The sequence below is a fragment of the Hipposideros armiger genome, unplaced genomic scaffold (assembly GCF_001890085.2).
Source record: "Hipposideros armiger isolate ML-2016 unplaced genomic scaffold, ASM189008v1 scaffold_11, whole genome shotgun sequence".
Taxonomy (NCBI): Eukaryota; Metazoa; Chordata; class Mammalia; order Chiroptera; family Hipposideridae; genus Hipposideros; species Hipposideros armiger.
The window spans coordinates 2,097,557-2,119,961 of NW_017731361.1; the positions used below are offsets into that span (position 1 = coordinate 2,097,557).

The window sequence follows — 22,405 nt, forward strand, 5'->3', positions numbered from 1 at the left end:
GTCACTGGCCCTCATGTGGGATCCGAACCTGGGCCCTGCTGCTCAGAGCTGGCGTCCCAAGCCAGCTCTTAACCAGTGCACCACTCTGCTGGCCCCCACTTTACTTTCTTCTCAATACTTGAGTCCTTTTAAGGATTTCTGATAAAATATGCCCCTCCAGCACTTTTAGTTTTCAATAGAAATACTGGTCCAAATTAAAAGCCCACCAATATTGGTAAAAAGAAATCCTGATATATTTGGTTTTAGGAATTAAAACAATTCCAAGTAAATAGATATACTATTTTCCTGGCCAAAAGGCTTAATGTAAAAATATCAATCCTGATCAGGTTGCAAAATTTAATAAAATTCTACTCAGAATATTATGGACAAAATGATTCTAAAGTTCATATGAAGAAAAATTATTCAAGCTTTTTGCCCCAAAGAAAGGCAGAGAAGGGAATTGTGCTACTAGATATTAAAACTTATTGGGCCGGCCGAGTGGCGCGATGGTTAAGAATTCGCTTGGGATGCCAGAAGGCCCCAGTTCGGATCCCACATATGAGGGCCAGTGAAACTGCCCTCTCCAGCTAAGATGCTGAACAACAGCTCAACCTGGAGCTGGGCTGCCGTGAGTCGCCAGGATGGTGTGGGCAGCAGCCCCTGCTGTAGTGGGTTGCCATGGGCTACTGTGTGTAGCCAACAGCCAGAGTGAGCGGCCAGCAGCCGCAGTGAGCAGCTGTCCAGAAGCCAGCGACTGATCTGCCTCGCCCAGGAAGAGCGCAATGATGGTGCCAAGTTGGGCCAGTGAAGCAGCGTCCTCCACAACTAGACTGAAGAACAAAAGGACAACAACTTGTCTGTTCCCCTCCCCCCAATTCCCCAGTGCTGTTCCCATCCCCCAAATTCCCCAATAAAAATCTTTTTAAAAATAAATAAATAAAAAATAATAAAACTTATTGAAAGGCTACTGTAAACCCTCTAGTAACTTCTCATTTTAGTTTTTGTAGTTTTCAATTCCAGAATTTATTTGGTTTCTTTTTTGTAATTTCTCTCTGTTGACATTCTCTATTTAATGAAACATCATCCTTATGGCTTCCTTTAGTTCTTTGTATATGGTTTCCTTTAGCTCTTGGAACATATTTAAAATACTTGATTTAAAGTCCAATGTCTGGGCTTCCTTAGAGACAGTTTCTAATTTTTTTTTTCCTGTGTATAGGTCATACTTTCTTAATTCTTTGCATGTCTCATAATTTTTATTGAAAACTGGACAATTTGAATATTATAATGTGGCATCCCTGGAAATCAGATTCTCCCCTCTCCCCCAGGTTGTTGTTCTGCTTGCTGTAGTTTGTGACTTTTCTAAACTAATTTTGTAAAACTTTGTAAATTTTTTTGTGTGTGGCCCTTGAAGTCTGTTCCATTAGCTCAGTGGTCAGCTAGTTATTTAAAAGAGATTTCCTTAAATACCTGTAAACAAAACACAAAACTCTTCCAGTCTTTGCAGATGGGCTCTTGTGTATATTGAGGCACATCTTTAACACTCAGGCAGTTTAAACTCTTTCTTAGCCTTCACTTTATGCGCAGAACCTCAAGGTCAGCCAGAGGTGAGAGTATAGGGTCTTCTCAGGTCTTTTCTGAGCTCACTCCCAGCAGTGGGCATAGGCATGGTGTAGGTTTCCCATAATACACAGGAGCTTTTCAAAACTCTTACTCCTAAAGCATCTCCTCCTTCACCAGCCTTTCCTTCCAGGCTTTTTGTTTTGTCTGTTGTTTGCCTCAAGTGTTACTTCTTGCCCTAGGCAGTATTGGCTATTACATTTGCCTCTGTTTTCAACATATGCCCATCAAACGCTTTAAATCATAAACTTTGGTATTTGAACTGGTTTGGTATTCAATTTTAAAAATGGCAAACACACAAAGGACGCACTATAAAGAGTGTGGTCCAAGAAGCTTCAAGAACAGGCCATAGAAAAAAAATTTTAATCCAATGCATTACTTTATATTAGAACACCTGTGTTCAATAATTTTTAGTTTGTCAACATTCTGAAAGTGAATGATCCTTACCCCGCCTCTAACTTTCACTTGACGGGCTGTAGCCAGAAATCTAGTCAGCAGGTGTTCCTTCTCTTAGCTATGCAAGATTAGTGCCCAGGCCTCAGTTCATTCTTTTTTGCTTCAGTTATGATTTGTTTCCCAAATATTGCTTGACAAAGTAATTTCATTTACTGGCCTTCATAGACTCTTTCACTAGAAACTATGTACCAAATCCACAGGTTGTTTGATGACATGATAACGGGCAAAAAGCTGGCTTTAAGGACCTTGTCAAATGCAGGGATTGGGCCCTTTTTACTAGGCACTATTTATATTATATTTTGTTACTGGTTAGCATCAAACAAAGAGGGAGTCCCTTGTGATTCCCAGACTATAGAATTTGCTGAAGCAGATTTTTCCTTGTTTTACACAAGCTTGTGCTCATAAAATGGGTGGGAAACACTTTTTTTTTTAGTGCATTTACATATAGATCTTTTAGTCACCTGAAAGTATATTTAAAAACAAGTTAGAAGTAATATAGTCAATGGTATTGTAATAGCTACGTATGATGTCAGAGGGGTAGTAGACTTGGGTAGTTATCACTTTGTGAAGGGTGTAAATGTCTATTATGTTGTTTTTGTACACCTGAAACTAATAAAAAAAATTAGAATTGTTTCTAGGTGGATATGTCGCACATGAAGAGTTGCTACTTAACTATTCAGTTGCACTTGAATATCCTATACTCTACTAAACATGATTTTTGCTGGGGTTTTTGTTTATTTGTTTGTTTTTAGCTGAGCCATAATTTTTTCTGTTTTTAACTGAGTATAAGTCACTTGATAATATTGTGGTCTTCTGAAAGGTAGGATTTAATGGGTACAAATTGGAATAGGATGCATGTTGTAAAAATAATAGTGAAAAACTGTTATAAATTGGGGTGTCTTTGAACATAGTTTAATGATTGTTTCATATACTGAGTAAACAGTTACATCTGATTGCAAAGCAGGATTGTTCCCTGCTTTTCGTAGTATTTGAGGCTAATCTAAAATGTAATTCTTTCAAAGATGAGCATATAAATGTTTGGTTGCCTGACATAAGAATGAGTAGTTTTCTTTAGAGGAACTGATTGCTTTTTAGTCAAAACTTGTTATCAAAATAAAGGGTTTATTTCATCCAAGATAATGATAAATAAAAACATCAAAGATATCCATTGTCTGTTTTCTGTCTTATCTGTTTTCATAGTGCCTCAAATTCTTAACCCAAATCATGTTTTCTTTCTACCCATACCCTAGCACATAAATTTCATCTGTCTCTGCTTCTTTCATATATATACAACAATAACTAGGGCAGAAGTGCTCAGTAGTTTTTAGTTTGAGGACTTCTTAACAACTGAAAATGTCACCACCAGATGCTATTGTCATAAGTATTCAGTATTTGAGAAAATACATATATGTCACAATAGGACCTCTACCCCCAGTTTAGTGACTAAATTCATATTATATAAACAGCTCTGAACTTTTCATCTACTATTTCCCCTTAAGGATACGTCCATAAGATGAATTTTAAAGGGATAGGCAACTCACATAGAACAAATCTCTCCCTGAACCTCAACCCAAGAGAAATACTATTTCTACAGTAATAGGAGACTTTAGTTTTTATGTTTTACTCAATTTTGATAACTTCAGAGTAAGAAAGCCTGAAGAGGTTTGGTTTTCCACTCTATCCTCATTTAGGTATGCTGTTTCCTTCGTTTGGCACAAGTCACACTGCTGTTTGAATTTATGTACAAGTAACTTGTAAACCCATTTTTAGCAGTTTCAGGCATAATGAATTGGTAGACTATTGTAGAATCTGAAGTTTCATGCTTTGAACTTTTAGCCTGCAATCTGTCAGTTAGGTTAGATCATGTTATCATGTACAGGCATACCTCGGAGATATTGAAGGTTCACTTCCAGACCCTAGTAAAAACGAATCTCAAAATAGAGCCGGTTGTATAATCTTTTTGCTGGTGGAGGGTCTTGCCTTCAGTTTGTAAAAAACGCAATATCTGAAGCATAATAAAACGAGGTATGCCTATATTGAGTAGAGTGTAAGAAACCAGACCTACTGTATTATATACTCACATAAAAAGATACAGAGGTGGCTGTACAACATGATGAATATACTAAAAAAAAAGCATTGTACAATGGGGAAATCCAGACATGGAGGAGTTTAACATGGACCCAGAGATTAGCAAACATAGTGACCTTTGAACAACACAGATGTGAGAGGTGCCCACCTTCCTTCCACACAGTTGAAAATCCACCTATAACTACAGTCAGCCCTCTGCATACACGGATTCTCAGCCACAGAGTTGACCCTTAAACAGTGGAGGTGTGAACTGCGCTGGCCAGTTGAACTGCAGTCAATTGAAAAGAATCTGTGTATAAGTTTGAACCCATGTTGTTCAAGGGTCAACAGTATGTAGAATGGGCTACAAAGTTGAGAGACTGGAACTAAGCGGTTATTAAAAATTTGTTTTCACTTTTTCTGGGCTTTTTCATATTTTCTTAAAACAATTTGCTTTTTGTAAAGTCTCTTGACTTTACAAAAGACTTACATAAAGTCTTCCAGACCATCCATTTAAGCAGTTAATTACCTTCACAGTTATCTGAAAACATTAGATGAATCTAGGCTGTTCTCAGCTGTTTCTTAAACATTAAAATCATTTGGGGGGAAGAAAATGGAGAATTCTAATTGCTCAATGTATCATGTGCATAGTAGTAATAGTTGCTCACTAAGAGAGAATGACTGATTGACTGTATTGTTTTTTAAGGTTAAAAACGACAACTAACGCCAGCCATGAAAGATCCAAGTCGCAGCAGTACTAGCCCAAGCATCATCAATGAAGATGTGATTATTAACGGTCATTCTCATGAAGATGACAATCCATTTGCAGAGTACATGTGGATGGAAAATGAAGAGGAATTCAACAGACAAGTTAGTTTTGTGTACAGACATGTTCTGTTTGGTACCCCATGAGAACCCTCAAATAATGTACTAGTCCCTGAAATGTGTTTTTTATCTAGTCCCTTATACAGAGGAAGCCAAAAAAATGTATACACATTTTAAGAAAGGAAAAAACTATTAAAATTACACTGATAGTGGGCCGGCCGAGTGGCGTGTTGGTGGAGAGTTGGCTTGGGACGCCAGCTCTGAGCAGCAGGGCCCCAGTTCAGATCCCACGTGACGGCCAGTGACACTGCGTCCTCTGCAGCTAAGATGGTGAACAATGGCTAGACCTGGAGCTGGGCTGCTATGGGTCACCTGCAACAGCGTAGGCTGCAGTGGCGCTGCAGTGGGTTCCCGTAAGCTACTGTGCAGCCAGCAGCTGGCATGAGCTGCCAAAGAGCCTCCATGAGCGGCCATCCAGTGGCCAGCGACCCATCTGCCTCAGCCAGGAGGAGCAAAATGATGGTACCAACATGGGCCAGTGAAGCGACGTCCTCCACAGCTAGACTGAGGAACAGAAGGACAGCTTGTCTGTTCCCCTTCCCCGATTCCCCAATGCTGTTCTCCTCCCCCAATTCCCCAATTTAAAAAAAATTAAAAATAAAATAAAATTACACTGATGGTAACTAGTTTGAGCACCTCTTGTAATTGCAGAAGTCAATGTGACTTGTATTCATCTTTTGTTATCAGTATATATTGAGGATTACAATTTTAATAGTTTTTTCCTTTCTTAAAATGTATACATTTTTTTGCAACTTCCGTATATGAACTATATGGATGTATGTGCCACCACTCCTATTTTACCTGGATGTTTATTACTATCAGGTTAGGGAACTATTTTCAGGGTTCCACCCCAGAGATTCAGCTTCAGGAGGACTAGGTAGAACCTGGGAAATTTGTTTTTTAAAAGCTCCTAGGTGGTTCAAGTGAGCAATCAGGTTTGGAAACCACAGCCTTACACCAGTCATAGTGCTCTGTTGCAGTGGAAATCAGAAGAGGTTTCAGGAGCAGATGGGCATAAGCACTAGGGTGCAGAATTGTTCTGTTTTTCACATGAGGTTCTCAATCTAATCAGTCTGAAAATCTGACACCATATTCTCTCTAGAGAACTCTCCTACATTGATAAATGTTGTCTTTTATTCTCATATTTCTGGCATCTGTTCCCATCGTCTGTCAGTTCTTCCCTGATTATGGCTTTGGTAATTAAGTAGCCAGCTTGATTTTACCATATCCAGTGATGAATATTCAAGAGTAAAACAATGTAGTCTTATTTCAGTGAGAATCATTTGGGTTATTTATTTATTTATTATTTATTTTAATTACCCATATCCTGACCCTACCCTCTAAAGATATTTTTCAGTCGTTTTTGGTAGGCTTAGGGTTTTTGTTTTTTGTTTTTTGTTTTTGTTTTGTTTTTTAAGATTTTATTGGGGAATTGGGGGAGGGGAACATTGTTGGGGAATTGGAGAAGAGGACCAGACAAGTTGTTGTTCTTTAATCTTTGTTGTGGAGGGGGCCAGTCGCCATCTGGCTTCCCATTGGCAGCTCGTGGCCTCTAAGCTCAAGGGGCTGTGTTCAATCTTAGTTGCAGGTGGGCGTAGCCACCATCCCATGCGGGAGTCGAACCACCAGCCTTGTTAAGAACGCACACTCCATCCACTGAACCATCCGGGCGGCAGCTCAGTTCAAGTTGCCAAGTTCAGTCTTAGTTGCGGATGGGCATAGCCCACCATGGAACAGGCAATCTTGTTGTTACACCAGCTGAGCTATCCTGCCACCTGTTGACAGCTCAGCGACAGCTCAGCTCGGGCGCAGAGTCACTGGCCCATGTGGGAATTGAACCAGCAGTTCTATTGTTCAGAACTCGCGCTCCTAAGCCAACTCTTAACCAACTGAGCCATTCAGCCGGCCCCCTAGGCTTAGGGTTTTATAGTTTTAAAGTATCACAAGTAATTCTGACATGCATTCCTCAGTGACAGCACTCCTTTATTTGTTACCTCTTCCCCTATACCCTCAATGGAAAAAAGTATATTCTGCTAAGGCAAGTAAAGACTTAGCAAAACCCTAAATAGATCTTCTCAGGTCTTATAGTAAACGTTATCTTTCCTTAGGACACAAGCAGAAGAGGAAGTACAACATTATGTTTTTAAATGGTTCAAGATAATTTAAGCTGTTCCTAGTGATGTCTTACCAAGTATGCTATAAATTATCCTTTATTTATTATAAATCCAGATAGAAGAGGAGTTATGGGAAGAAGAATTTATTGAACGCTGTTTCCAGGAAATGCTGGAAGAGGAAGAAGAACATGAATGGTTTATTCCAGCACGAGATCTCCCACAAACTATGGACCAAATCCAAGACCAGTTTAATGACCTTGTCATCAGTGATGGCTCTTCTCTGGAAGATCTTGTGGTAAAAAGTTATTTTTCATCTTAAAACCTAGCTCATCTTTCCCATAAGTGTAAAAGCCAGCAACCATCTGTTTAAGAAGAGTTCTACATCTCTTCCCTTCAAAAAATGTACTGCTTTTTACTATGGAAGCAGAGGCCTCCCAGTCTCACTTATGACATGGAGTGACTTTTGGCAACACTCTGGAGTTAGTCTGAGACTACTAACAGACTTCTTTCCGCTGCTTTTAGTTTTGGTAACTGTGTTGCCCTAGGATACGTAAATGCCTTAAAGCATTAACCCAAAAGAAGTACACAGTATGTCTATGTGACTTGCTATACTAAAGTAGCTTGATGGAGAGGTTTTGTTCTTTAATTTTGTCTTAAACATTTGGTGAAATTTGCAAAATTTTATGTGAAAGGTAAAATTTTGGAGATTTTTTTTTCCCCCCCTGAATTCAGGATTTTCATTGTTAACCCTAACTTCTTTTGGAACTTTGATTTAATAAGGACTTTTACACGCTCTTGGCAGAAAAGAACACAAACCCGTTTTCATTTTTAGGTATCTCAGTGTCTCATTGCTGATGGTATATTTATAGTAAAAAGTTTTCTTAGGAATTGTGATAACTTAGCATCAGTACTAGACTAGAACCTAATGAGCCCCTTCACTAAATTAAAGATAAAATAATTTAAAGGCAGAAAGTTAACCTGTCCATATTGACAGCCTCTAGTTGCTTCTACAAGGTCTCTGGAATTTATCCCTTAAGCTCTGAAGTACTTTTTGCAGTTGTCTTCTGTTCACTGTTCAGTGATTTCCTAAACTGGCTGTGCATCATTATTACCTATGTAGCATTAGAAACAAAAAAAGTTCCTTAGCTACATCCCAGACCTACAGATTCAATTGTCTAGACAAGTTTATTTTTAAAAGTACTCCCAGAGGATGTTGCCAGCCTGCCCTATCAGGCATTTGGAAACTATTCTTCTAAAGGGCTGTATAGAGAACACTAAAATTTACATTGTGGTGTAGTGTGTTGCAGTGAATGACAGTAACCCAACTGAGCAGATATGTGATCTGAACAGTCTATTGGAATATGCTTGCCTATGGCTACATCAGTCACTCCATAAATAATCCTGGTTGCTCTAATGAGTCAAGCCCTTTGCTAGATATAATGTATAACTTAAATCTGGAACCAGTATAAACCCATTGTCTAGAAACTGGTTTGTTCAACTCAGTCTATTTGAGATTACTTTAATTCCTTCTCATTATTTTGTAGTTGCCAAAGATTGCACATTCAGGAACACTGCTTTTTTTATTTAAATGTAACACTTTTAAAGTTCATATATATATATATATATATATATATATATATATATTCCCCCCCCTTGAGAGAAGGGAGATGTCCTGTACAAGGAAATGGTTGTGTATAAATTATGAAACTAAGATTAAATTACTGCTCCAGCATGTTGTTTAATGTGCTTTGGTCTTAAAGTAAGTGACATAGGGGACTCAGAATCAGTCTAAAAACCTGCCAGCATGCCTACATTTCCGGCCCTGGATTCCATCCTGGTTTCTTTTCGTCTTTTTCTTTTTTCAAAAAAATTTTATTGGGGAATTGGGGGAGGGGGATCAGCCAAGTTGTTGTTCTTAAATCTTCATTGTGGAGGGCGCCAGTCACCATCTGGCTTCCCGTCGGCAGCTCGTGGCCTCTAAGCTCAAGGTGCTGTGTTCAATCTTAGTTGCAGGTGGGCGTAGCCATAGTCCCATGCATAAGTTGAACCTGCTGCCTTGTTGTTAAAAGCGCACGCCCTTTCCACTGGGCCATCCGGGCAGCAGCTCAGCTCAGGTGCCGAGTTCAGTCTTAGTTGCGGATGGTCATAGCCCACCATCAAATAGGCAATCTTGTTGTTACACCAGCTGAGCTGTCCTGCCACCTGTTGGCAGCTCAGCGACAGCTCAGCTTAGGCGCAGCATCACTGGCCCATGTGGGACTAGAACCGGCAGCACTGTTTTTCAGAGCTCGTGCTCTTAACCCAACTCTTAACCAACTGAGCCATTCAGCCAGCCCTCGTCTTTTTCAACTTGCATTCCAAGATGTGGTAGAGGAAAATCTCCAGCTAGTCTCTATATGCTGACACGTCTGCTTAGGAAAGTAAAGATTTAGAGATACAGGGCCGGCCGAGTGGTGCGTTGTTTAAGAGGGGACTTGGGACGGCAGCTCTGAGCAGCAGGGCCCGGGTTCGGATCCCACATTAGGGCCAGTGACACTGCCCTCTACAGCTAAGATGGTGAACAACAGCTCGACCTGGAGCTGGGCTGCCAAGAGTTGCCAGCGACGGTGTAGGCTGCAGCCCCTGCTGCAGTGGGCTGCCATAAGCTACCGTGAGTGGCTGGCAGCTAGCGTGAGCGGCTGTCCAGAGGCCAGCAACCAATCTGCCTCACCCGGGAAGAGCGCAATGATAATAAGCAACATGGGCCAATGAAGCAACGTCCTCCACAACTAGACGGAAGAACAAAAAGGACAGCAACTTGTCTGTTCTCCTTCCCCAATTCCCCAATAAAATCTTTAAAAAAAAAAAGATTTAGAGATACAGAATAATTGTGGTATAAGTAAGACTCTTAGAGACTTTAGCCCATTCTTCCCCTAACTGATGCAAAAATGGAGTCTCAGAGAAAGTGACTTTGCCAGGCTCAATTAGGAAGTTAGGGGCAAAGGTGGGGTTTCAGCTTAGGTCTTCTGACTCCCCATGTAGTTTTCTTTTCTGTTATATACCATGCTTCCTGTGGGAATTAGAATTCAGCAGTTGTAGGAAGACAACTCCATATTTTCAGTGAGGATCATAAAGTAAAATTAACCCATTAACAATTCCTCGTTTAATATTTTTGCAAACTATGAGACTTTAAAGAAAGTCAAGTATCAGTTAAATGAACAGAATTCTTTGTTCTGTGACACCTTTTTTAGTTCATGTGAAGTTAGTGGGGTTTCTAGTTACACATAAGCAAATTTAATTTCAATTTCTACTTTCTCTTTAGGAAGTTGATAACATTTGATACAATACATATAGGTTACATCTGGTTCCTGCTTTCCCTGCCATAGTTTTTTTTTTTCCCTTTGGTGTGGGGGAGTTAAGTTTAACAATCTGAGTTCTTCCTTTTGTATATTTTGGAAGATGTTTTTGCATGTGGATCTGGGTTGAATGCTTCTGAGTATCTGAAGCCATCTATTAATGAACTTGATTTTTTTTCTTTTCTTTTTTTTTTTTTATGTACTTATTTTCCAGGTCAAGAGCAATCTGAATCCAAATGCAAAGGAGTTTGTTCCTGGGGTGAAGTACTAAAATATTTGAGTAGACGGGGCCCTCTTTTGGTGGATGTAGCACAATTTCCACACTGTGAAGGCAGTATTAGAAGACTTAATTGTAAAAGCTCTCTCTCGTCACTGTGTTACACTTATGCATTGCCAAAGTTTTGTTAGTCTTGCATGCTTAATAAAAGTGCTGAGACTGTTATTATGTAAAAAGCTGTCAAACATTTACTGAAAATAGAATTGGCCCCATGGCTTGATGTGAAAACAGCAAGGAAAGAAGCACCAGTCAAGTTGTGACAAAGCACCAAATTAAATGACCTCTAAATCTTAGTGAATTTTCTTTTTTGAGGCTGAACTGATTCCTTAGAGTTAACTAACACTTGTTAATGTCTAAACTTTTTTTAAATGAGTAAATTTAAATTAAATTCAGGTTGTTAAGCAAATTTCTCAGTTCAGACAAATTTGCATTTGTCCCCATCAAAAAGAATCTTCTAAGGAAGGCGTATTAGTTAATTTCAAATAATATAAGTATGTCTGGTTACTGAGGTTACAAAGTAGATCAGATTAGAACTTAGTCCTGGCTTCTATGGTATGGTATCATGTAAGAAATACTGAATTCTCCTAATGTTACATCTGAGGAAGTATGTGATTTGAGAATTGCATCTTCTAAGGAGTCAGTGCATCTTAGCTATATCTGTGTGAAGTCCATTTGACCAACCCATAATCCAATTGAACAAAGAAATTGTAACATGTGATTTGAGTGGTGCTTTTCCTTGCTTTGTTAACCATCACTACAATAGTCTGCAGCACAACTTTTCTTTTAACAAAGCTAGAACAGTTTTGGCTTCTTAAACTTCATATTTGGGTAGGTTAAGCTGCCATACGTGTTCAGTGTGAATAGTGTTTAAGTTGAAAATATTGTAAAAAAATTATATTTTTTCAAAAATATTTAAAAAAATAAATAATAGTAGAACTGAGCTGATGGTTGTGTTTATTGGTGCTGAATGCAGACTCTCCAGTGGTGATACTCACTTCAGTGTGGGCTCAGTACCTCAGGACAACCCTGCTGGCAAGATTTGATGAGAGAGCAGACTTTATTAGATCCCATTTTGTCAAGTATGTTGTTATGCAAGTATCCATCCAAAATATAGCAATAAAATAAACCCCATAGCCCCTTCCATAACCCATGTTGATTGCCTCAGGATACAATGTCAAGGCATTGTAGATATCCATTGTTAAGAAACTTCGGCTGACCAATATAGTGGTAATCTTACTACTATAACCTTCATTAGCTTCTGCCCCTCACAGGCCATTGCAGGTCTGATTGGACTGGATTGCTATTTTGATTCATCTGGACCTTCCCCTTTTCTCCCTCACAAGCTCATTTATAATATGTTTATGACTAATCTTTATTTGGGATGGGCTGTCGGCCAACTAGCAATTTCCTGGTTCCACACACAATTCTGCCTCATGGTCCTACTCAGTTATTGATAATGCCCTCTGTGTTTTTACTGAGTTTATTGGGCTCAAGATTAAGAAGGCCATGTAATCATGTGAGTTCTTGCTCACATTCTCCCTGGAGTGGGTTGGGGGTGGGGGTGTCCTTGGGTGAGAACACCTGTGCCCCAGTGGTTTTTAATAGCTACTGCAACAAACTTAATAAACAGGTTTTTAAAGAAACTGAAGCAGAGATGATCCTGCTTGGTTCTTGTTCTGTTTGGAGCCATGATACAGCCAGTCCCCTTTGTTCTCTTGACAACTCAGTATCACAAGTGGCACAGCAGGCTGCCAAATACATGAGGCTAACAGATCCTTTCTGAGCTCAGATGGGGGCAAATAAGTTCATTTCTACATACTGCCAAATTACGATAGTGCAGTATAATTGGAGATGATACATTTAGAGAGGCATTGTAACCTAATGAGTAAGAGCAAAGATTAGCCAGACTTTCTGGATGGGAATCCAGTGATCCTGGGGAAGTCATTTAACCTTTCTGTGACTTAGTTTCCACCTCTTTAAAATGTAATAACAGTATCTATTTCAGGATTGTGTAATTGGTAATATACATTAAACACTTACGACAGTCCCTGGCACATAGAAAGTTCTATTTAAGTGATTGTTATTATTACTGTTAGGGAGTCATTAGGCTAAGCTCTCATTTTCTTGGAACTTTTCTTGTCTGTCTGAGGTAACATGCATATTAAAACTACTTTGATGTTTGGTTAGAGAGCCAGGCATCTGCATTACAAGTAGAAATGGAAAGTTTCAGAGCATCACTAACTCCATTTTGAAGTCTTTGGGACAAATGATCACCCCATCAGGGCCTATATGGCATAGTTTTAGGGTAACTGAAGACATTCTGTTTTTATGTTATGACCGTTATTGAAACAAGGTACATGAGAGGATTTTTCCTGTTCTTGTGCTATGTCAGTATTTCTCAACCTTTTCCATGTCATAAGATGTTATTTGTTTAGCATACTGGAGTGCAGAGGTGAAGCTGGCTGCCTGTGGCTGGAGTTTATGGCTCATGGGCTCCAGTTGACCCATCTTCTGCCCAAATACCCAGAAGGCTGAAGGGATCAATATTTCAGCATACTTATAATCTCTTAGTGGCCCACACCAGTTGGGAAGTTCCACTCTCACTATAAAATAGCTAAGGAATTTCACTCAGAATCCATATATTGACTTTTTATCCAGTCTACCTTTCTTTTGAAGACACTCAAATAGGTCACAAAAACAGAAACTGAGTAGTTTGCTTTTTCTTCAGTTAAAGCATAAGAATGTTGTAATTTTTTTCAGCCCTCCCACAAGAGCCATAGACTAACATATCCTACCTTTCCTAGAAGTAATTTTTCAAACTTTGGTGCTCACAGGCCCAGTTTCTCTACTTTCTGGAGTATCTTCTGGAACTGTAAGCTGTTCTTTTGACCTTGAAGAAAATCCTTTGAAGACTGGGCAGATAGGAATGTATTTCAGAAAGGCAATCCTTTTTACCACATTCATCCCAATAGGGAAGTCATAGCTCTTGAGGCCAGTAGACATCTCACTGTTGGCGTGGGCCCCAGCTTTCCACTGGATCAGACCTCGTTCCTCTGGACTCCCTGAAAGGACAGTGGGGTCACTTACCAGGTCCAGCCACCCTCTGCTACTTCACCTTCCCATAACCTATTCCTGAGGCAGACTTCTGGAATTGAGTGTCTTGATTCTCAAAAATCTTCTGGTTCTAAAAAGTTGTTGAATCCATGATTTCTCAGCTCCTAACTTGACCGGAGCTCTAGGGAACACTAAAGGATACTGATTATAATTAGTGTTTATTGCGTATCTGCAGTGTGCCAAGCTCTGTACTAAGTGCTTTAGTTTTATCTCATTTCTTCAAAATACATCTTTAAGAGGTGTAAAGGCACTATTATACAAAATTTTATGATGAAGAAAGGCAGAAAGGTTAAGCAATTGTCATCTAACATCTTGAGTGTGGGGCTAATCTGTGCTGAACTGATAGGCACCAAATAGTGCCCAAACTTTGCTGTGGGGGCAGGTTGGTATATTTTGAAACACTAATCAGTACTAATAGGATGCCATATTTTGAAAATAAATTGTTTTTATACTACAAACATTCAAGCTAAGGAAAGTCTTTGATGGTGGTAGGGATACACAAGGGATTTTTTTACAGCTATGGGAATTCGCCCTTAGAAGTAGAGGAGGGGTGTATGTTATCTGAAGTTTTCACAAGAGGGCTGGGGTTGACAAGATTGGCACAGTGTAAATCTAGTGGTGAAAATGAGATTTCCATGTGCTGGCAGCCCAGGCTGAGAACCCCATAAGGAGTGCAAACGAAATGTGTCCCAAAATCTCAGGAAAGGGCACTGAGGGAGGGCTAGGGTCCTTGGGGAAGACTACTGGGCCTGGCTGTGGACAGAGTAAAAGGGGGAGAGCTGTATGTGCGGCATAGGACTATAGTGTCTGATCGCCCTGCTCACCACTGCCAGAGGACACCACCTGGCTCACAGTCCCCTGCCTACCCTTCACATCCCACCTGCAGTGCCCTCTGCTGCTCCTACTCCCTTCCATTCTCCTGGGCCCCATCCAGTCTCATCCAGGAAGTCCTCCAGGTGACTCCAGCCCAGGATTACTGACCTTATTGACCAGTTTTATTTCCTGTCTTATGCTAGGAGCTCCTCAAAACAAACAACATATTTTGTTGTTCATCCCCTTCAGTGTCTAACCCAGGGCCAAGTTGGTAAGTTGCTCTAGCATTTGGTGAACTAAATTGACTGTGGATGGGTAAAGAGAAAAAGTAAATGCAAAGTGGTATGTCAGCAAAGTGTGCCCATTACACAAGACAGCTGTGCAATTCCATAGTTAAGGACTGAGTTCTGAGCCAGTCAGACCTGGGTTTGAATCCAGGTTGTGCGACCTTCAGCAAATGATTTAACCACTCTGAGCTTCAGATTCCTCATCTATACACACTGAAGGACTGTTGAAGATCATGTGGCATAGCATAGTGATCCTTGGCGGGATGGTTCCTGATGGGCAGTTGGATTGAAGGATGGGGATGTGAGGAACTCAGCAAGTCTGAGACTATTAACACCGTCTTGTTAGAGTAATCCATCTCAAATCACAGAGAAGCCCCTCAGTTTATAGCTGCCCATCTCCCCAGATTCCATTGGCATTGAGTGCCAATTTCCTGTCTCAGGTCCACAGGATGGGCTGTTCAAGCCCCCAGCCCAGCTTCCTCTAAATGGGGAAGAGGTGGGTACCGTGATCATTTACCACCCATGCATCCATCCATCCAACGGGTAGCTGCTACCAAGAGCTCCCTCATCATCTGATGCTGTCTAAAATCCCTAAAAGTGCCAGGGATACCTGGCCCTTCCCTGCTCACACTCCAACCCACCAGCTGTGCATAGCCAGCCTCTATTTACTCCTGTGCTCTGAGTAAGACACTTGTATCTTCAGAGGGAAGCTAGTGGGGTCTTACAGCTAGGTTCAGGCTGGCTAGTGGTGGGGAATGGAGGGCCATTATCCTGCTACTCCCATCCCTCATCTCCCAGGACTGATGGAGTCTTTAGCCCCTGTCTCCAAGGAGCTTTCCCTAATCTTCCAGTTACCCCCTGAAAACCTCCAGGAGAGGCAGTGTGCAATGCTGGGACACAGGCCATAGACTGCGTCAGATGGACTTGTTTAAAATCCCAGATTTGCAATGTTTTAAATCTGCAACTGGGACCTTCGGTTAGTCACTTAACCTCTCTGACTCGTTTCCTCAGATAAAATTGTATTGATAGTCCTTGCCTCACTGGATAGTTTCTGAGGATGAAATGAGACATTCAGGTCTATGTCTGACCCATAGATGTTTGGTAAATGTTAACTTATGCTCGATACTAGTTATAGCACCTGGTAACATTGGTTTTTATATATTTACTGTGCACATAAACGTGGTCCAGGAGGGAACGTTCTCAGGGACCCCCACAAAATATCCTCCCAATTCCTGCAAAAAGCCCTAATAGCAAAGAGAAAACTTAGGGGCTCGTCCAGTAACCAGCGTGACAGGTTGCTGGCATATTTCGAGTGGGTTTTGCCAACAAACTGATCCTACCTTTGTATCTGTCCTACCCTAAGAAAGCAAAGACACCCCTCACCCCAGTGGCTATCAAGAAATGGAGAGGAGGGCTGGCCGAGTGGCGCGGTGGTTAAGAAATGGAGAGGAAACACCTCACAGGGCCCCAGAATGACTTCTAGCCCCACCCTCTTCAAGACCTGTGAGGCATGTCTGTGCCTCTGGCTAGTGGACTTTCCCTCCAGCCAGTGGGCATGCCACCAGCCCATCTGTCCCTGCTTCTCCCTGCCTTCAGGGCCTGCATCACATCAGATCTGGCCACAGCTCCGGTCCAGGGGCCATGCGTTGGAGTGAAGATGAGCCCAGTCTAGTTATGGGTTTCCCTCGCAGGTCTGATCCATACCTGGCACTGTGTTGTCCAATATGAAAGCGAGGCACCCACCCACAAACATCTCCGTGGTCAGCAGCACAGTCAGAATCTGGTCCACTTCAGGAATGCCTGTGGAATAGGTCAAGGGCCCAATGGGTATGGTCATGGCCCCATCTGGAGAGCAGAGCTCGGGGACATTCTCCCAACTTGTGCAGCTTGCTGACCTCCTTGAGCAGGTAGGGAGCTGGAATGCCTGTCTGCACCTCTGCCTCTCCTACCCTTGGATTCAAATCCAGTTTTGCCAGTTGCTACTTGTTGTCTTAGGACAAATCATTTAAGCCTCACTTTCCTCATCTATGACATGGAGATGATAAGGGTATCTGTGTCGTGGAGCTGTTGTGAAAATTAAATGAGCACATGTAAAGCTCAATACCTGTCCACAGAAAGTGTCAGTAAAGGTAAAAGGACACCTGCTAATTAATTAGCCTCTCAGCTGCTGATTAACATCCAGAGTTGGGCAGGAATTGTGGCTCTCGCTGTGTGGAGCCTTTGAGGGAGGGGGCTGTGCTCAGAGTCGGGCCCACCACACCTCCCCCACCCCTGGTGACATTCAGACAGGTGCAGGCACCTGTGTTGATGGCGCCGGGGTTGGACTCCAGATAATTTGGCAGCGTGAGCCCGAAGAACATGGAAAATCCGAGCACGAAGAGGTTGCGAGAGGAGTTCATATCCACAAACTGCAGGTTGGACAGCCCCACAGCGGTAATCATGCCTGGGGGCGCACGAGACCGCTGGAGGCGCTGCGCGGGCCAGGTGGGCTCCACTACTCTGCGACAGCGCTGAGACCCGGGGCTCGCGTGCGGCACTCACCGAACAGGGTGCAGAACATGCCCCCCAAGATGGGATCAGGGAGCGAAGCGAAGAGGGCCGTGAATTTGCCAATGGTGCCCAGAACCAGCATGATGCCAGCACCATACTGCACTACGCGCCGGCTGCCGACCTGCCAGGGAGCCAGGGGGCGTGGCTAGATCCAGGGGGAGCGGCTGAGAAGGGTGAGTTCCGGGGGCGAGTGGGGCTTGGGATAAGAGCGAGACACAAATGGGCCAGGGCTTGATGCAGGGCGGGGCCTCACAAAGACCGGATGAAACTGGGCCAAACTGGGGACTGGCTTGGGGCGGGGCGTGCGGCACAGGAATGGGGGTGGGGCTTTGGCGTGGCGCGGCACCTTGGTTATTCCCAGGACGCCAATATTGGGGCTGGAGGAGGTGGACCCGTTGCCCGTGCCCAACAGCCCTGCGATAATGCAGCAGATGCCTTCGGTGAAGATGCCCCTGTCAAGAAAGGGAGTGTGGGGGGGCTGGTTCAATCTCTGCCCTGGCTTGTGTCCTCTCATCACCCTGGTCGGGCTGCTCGCCTTCTTGGGGACTATGAAAGCTACAACTATCTGTCTGTAGTACTCCCCACTCCAGTCCAGAGGTAGGTCTGGGAACCAGGAGCCCAGGTCTGAGCGCTGGTCCCAGTGTTACTTACTCCCTTAGGCAATTCTGGGCTTCAATTTCCCCATCTGTAAAATGGGCATAAGGGTACCTGTCTCACAGAGTGGTTAGTGGATTGCATAAGAGAATGCACATTGAGAACTAGGCACATGGAAGGTTGTCAAATGACTGCAGTTTCCCTCAGACTTCATTATCTCCTCAGCTAGTCCCAACACTCAGACTGAGTGATGAGAATATCCCCATTTCATAAGTAAGGAGAATGCAGTCTGTAGAGTATTGGTGACTTGTCTTAGTCCACACTTTGGGACTCAACCTTGTCCCTACATTTGCTTCCTGAGTGGCCCTAGAGAGGATCAGATACTGGGGAGAGCAGATGGGCATACCTGTTGATAGCATGTACTGGAGGGGATGGCGCACCAGCCAGGCGGGCACAAGCATAGTAATCTCCGATTGACTCAATGATGCCTGCCAGTGTGGCACTAAACATTCCCAGGACAGCAGCCGCAGTCACTGTGGGCAGGCCCCACTGACCTGGGTGGGGGTGGGAGGAGACAGGATGGATGCAGTGCCCCCAGGTGAGATGCAGAGTGGACTAGGCAGTTTGCGGGAAGGGGTGTGGATAAGGGGATCTCAAGCTAGGGCGGGAGCGGTACAGTGTGGGAGCTTATTTGGGATGACTCAGAGTCAAGAAGCTCGAGTGAGGCTTTGTCTGAGTTTACAGCACTCAGCCCGGCACACTATACATGGGCAGCTAATGCTAGTTTTATCATCAGCTGGATTAAGATCAGCAGGGACCTCATAGATGATCTCAGTTAGAGGCAGAGGGGCCCAGGTGGGATCGCTCACATGGGTAGGGGATTCGGATCCAGGGTGCAATAGCCATGATGTCCCCTCGGGCATCCGTTCGTGCCTGGAAGCCATAGGCTGTAGGGTCTGTGGGCAGCACATCCGTCAGGGTCAGGACATAGCAGAGAAGCCACACGGTCATGATGGCCAGCACAATCTGAAGTGGGGAGGGGTTAGGGGCACCAAGAGCGCTGGAGGTCTTGTCCCAAGCTAACCAGCCCCTACCTTAGCTCCAGCCCCAGCTCCAGCCTTTGCCCCAACCCTAGATCCCAGCTCCAACACCTGTTCCAGCCCCTGGCTGGGACCTCATTTCTACTCCGTCTCTATAGCCCCTGCTGTTCAGCCTTCCCCACCCTCCCTTGATCCCAGACACAAGTTCAGCCCCTGCCCAAGTCCCAGCCCCAGCTGCTTGTCAGCAACTCACAGGAAACATCTTGAATATCTGGATGCGGAAGAGAGTGAGGCCCTTGCCCCAGCGGTAGACAGGCAGCAGGAAGGTGAGGTTGCGCAGGTACTGGGAGAACAGGACGATCAGGAGAATGGAGCTGGGGGCAGAGGCACAAGGAACAGATGGCTGGTAGGCTGGGCTGGGGGCAGGAGCCAGGACTAAGGGGAAGTACATGTAGGGAGTGAGGGGGCTGGGGCTGGGAAAAGATCAGCCCTGGTGCCCACTCACCAAGCTGAAATACCCCAGTGGGAGCCAGCTCTGTCACCAGCAGCTTGGAAGACAGAGAGACCAATAAGGGAGACAGTGGGGGTGACCGTGAGAGGCCCAATGTAGCTGAGCAGGGCCCCAGGCAGCCCCATCAGCCCGATCACCACTTCCACCATGCTGGACACTATGATTGCACCCTGGACCTGGAAGAGCCAAGATCAATGTAGAAGCTATGATCTGTACATAAAAAAACCAAAAAAACCAAAAAAACGACGCTCCTGAACCACCCGCTTGTATGCCCCAACTCAGCAGTGGCCCTCACGCTCATCTAGCTCCCTCCTTAGGTACAGGTCTCTTCTATCCCACATGCAAACCCACCTCTCGTATCCGTGGGTGCCAGATATGAGAGGTGTTCAGGGGCAGACTCCAGTTTCCGTAGATCTCCTCTGGGGACAGCGATAGGGACACACACACACATGAACAGGGAACAGAGACAGAAGGAGACACGATGCTGCCATGAATGCGCCCCGGTGTCTGGACTTGGAACAGTCACCCAGACCTCCAGGCTCCTGGGCGCTGCCCCCCCCTCCATCACAGATCCCAGAAGTGTGCCCACCTTCTGGGGGGCATTTCCATCTGTCCAGGGCCAGGATGGCTTTGGCTGGGACCAGAAATGCAAAGGCACTAGCTTGGAACAGCGGCAGCCTGGAAAGAGAAGCACAGAGCAGCAGAAGTAGGGTGAGATGGGGAGCAGGGACACAGAGAGGGGAGACAGGGAGAGAGGTATAGAGAGGGACAGAGAGAACCTCACACAGGTACAGACACACAGAGGGACAAGGCAGAGGCAGAGCAGGGGGAAGTCATTGAGGCCACAGGCAGGGGTCTGACATTTTCAGGGACCGAGGAAGAAAACAAATAGAGCCCCTAGCTCCACAACCTGCCCCCTTTTCTTCTCAACACCAGCTCTTGCACTGTGAGGGGCCACATACACAGAAGTGGACAGCTCCATTCTTGCATCCAAGCTCCACTCACAACCTTCCTCCCTCCTCTCACCACATAAATAACCATGCTTTGGCCACCCCAGCCTAGGGCTGTGTACACGGGGGCAGGGGGTCCCCAGGAGGATGGACTATTGAGGAGGCCCACACAGGCCCTGGAAGGAGGGAAGCAGTTGGTCCTGATGACTCCAAGTAAGGCTTAATGAGGGACACATTCCCTTAAATCCACAGACTACTCGTCTTTGAGGAGCGCCCAGGGGCCCAGGGTAGGATCCCAGATGCCTGGCTCTAAGGCTTGCTTGGGAGAAGAAGCAACAGGTGGGGGCAGATAGCAGCTCTTCTTGTCCCATTAATCCTCTGAGAGAGACCACCTGTTCTTCTGTGTGGACTGCTGTGTGTGTGAATGTGTCTATGTCTGTGTCTGTGTGAGGGTGGGGGCAGGGCAGCTCACCGGATGCCCAGTGTGGTCTGGATGAGGGTGGTGATGCCCACGCAGGTGAAGATGGTGCCGATGAGCTGGCTAACCATGTGTTGGTCACGGCCCACACACAGCGCCTCAGCCAGGAGGAAGGGCACCGCGATGGTGCCACTGAAGCATGTCAGGTAATGCTAGGAGGTGGGGGGAAGTGCATGAGGCAGGGCCCCTAACTGTCCTCATGCCTGCCTCAGTGGGCCTGTAGCCATGCCACCCTTAGCAATGTATCCACCCAGGACTGCCACTCCCATAGAGGATTCCAGAGGGCTACTGCTCACCTCTCTGGGAATTACTCATCTGCCGCCAAGTTATTCCTGCATCAACTTTGGAGTGGGCCCTTTTCCCTGTCACTGACAATCTGCTGAGCAGGTGATACTTGCTTCCAGGGGGGTTAATCCTCTCTTAGGTCCCAAAGCGCCTCTTCCCCACCCCTGCTTGCTGACAGTCACTGTTGTTGACCTTAGGTTTCTCTTCCTGTTACCCAAGATAACCTTGGTGGCCAGGGAGGGGGCTGGGATCCTAGGGAACCTGCATAGTAGTGGTGGGGAGTCTGTGGGGAGAAGCCCACCTGGAAGCCCAGCAGGATGCACAGGTACCAGGGTGGCACGTCCTCGATCTTGTACAACATGTCTGACTTTGGCTCTGTGGGTAGGGCCACCGGGGGGTCCCTTGTGGAGGTCCTTGCTAAGTCCAGGGCCTCATGCTGGGGACAGCAGAGAACAGTAACTCAGGGTGCAGTGGTAGACACTGGCAAAGTCGATTCTGCCCCAGAATCAATCAGGTGCCTGAGTGGCCTGACAGCTCCTCAGAATGGGGTCTGATCCAGGGGTCCTTGCCTCCCTCACAGTTCATTTACGCAGCTGTCCCTTGCCCTGGCTATTTATGGCTCCCACTTCACATTACTTTGTGAAGGGGTGAGTCCACTGTGCTGGCCCCTGGAGTCCTTGGGACCTGGGCATTCTAGCCAAAGGAATGGGCCCCTAAGTCAGAAGGCCTAGGGGAATACCAGGAGAAAGGCCAAGAGGGCTGGAGACTGGACACTCCCTCTTGGGCCCACTCGGGTCCCACCTCTGCCCTTTGGAAGTCCTTGGGGTGTCACTGTGGGGAAGGGGGGTAGTTTGGACCCCTACTGGCCCCCAAGCTGGAGTCAGCCAGTCCCCAAGCTGAAATCTTCTTCACCCCCACTGCCACCCCTATCCCATCCCCCAATTGCCATGTTCAGCCTGAGGCAGTCACTCTTGATCAAGTTCATCAGAACCTTTGTCTCTGCCCTCCCAGGGAGAAGGCTTATGCCGTCCCTCCAGCCCCCACCCCACCCTG

General features: G+C 44.9%; 2 protein-coding genes across 5 annotated transcripts in view; one reads left to right on the forward strand and one right to left on the reverse strand.

The window, feature by feature from the left end:
* Window positions 1-11,670, forward strand: part of PAIP2 (poly(A) binding protein interacting protein 2) — a 20,377-nt gene extending 8,707 nt beyond the window's left edge. The window contains exons 2-4 of the mRNA XM_019662272.1: window positions 4,826-4,989; window positions 7,234-7,413; window positions 10,668-11,670. Coding sequence (XP_019517817.1) covers window positions 4,852-4,989; window positions 7,234-7,413; window positions 10,668-10,724 — 375 coding nt within the window. The 5' untranslated portion in view covers window positions 4,826-4,851 and the 3' untranslated portion in view covers window positions 10,725-11,670. The remainder of the gene's footprint in view (window positions 1-4,825; window positions 4,990-7,233; window positions 7,414-10,667) is intronic.
* SLC23A1 (solute carrier family 23 member 1) overlaps window positions 10,729-22,405 on the reverse strand; it is a 12,137-nt gene continuing 460 nt past the window's right edge. The window contains exons 3-16 of one of the 4 annotated variants that reach the window (XM_019662158.1): window positions 21,654-21,788; window positions 21,062-21,219; window positions 20,229-20,317; window positions 19,991-20,058; window positions 19,634-19,815; window positions 19,382-19,502; window positions 18,958-19,114; window positions 18,495-18,642; window positions 17,841-17,946; window positions 17,486-17,615; window positions 17,244-17,387; window positions 16,649-16,744; window positions 13,526-13,792; window positions 10,729-11,759 (exon numbers count right to left, since the gene is read on the reverse strand). In XM_019662158.1, coding sequence (XP_019517703.1) covers window positions 13,545-13,792; window positions 16,649-16,744; window positions 17,244-17,387; window positions 17,486-17,615; window positions 17,841-17,946; window positions 18,495-18,642; window positions 18,958-19,114; window positions 19,382-19,502; window positions 19,634-19,815; window positions 19,991-20,058; window positions 20,229-20,317; window positions 21,062-21,219; window positions 21,654-21,788 — 1,782 coding nt within the window. In that variant the 3' untranslated portion in view covers window positions 10,729-11,759; window positions 13,526-13,544. The remainder of the gene's footprint in view (window positions 11,760-13,525; window positions 13,793-16,648; window positions 16,745-17,243; window positions 17,388-17,485; window positions 17,616-17,840; window positions 17,947-18,494; window positions 18,643-18,957; window positions 19,115-19,381; window positions 19,503-19,633; window positions 19,816-19,990; window positions 20,059-20,228; window positions 20,318-21,061; window positions 21,220-21,653; window positions 21,789-22,405) is intronic. The other 3 variants (XM_019662153.1, XM_019662174.1, XM_019662169.1) reach the window with 3 other exon arrangements.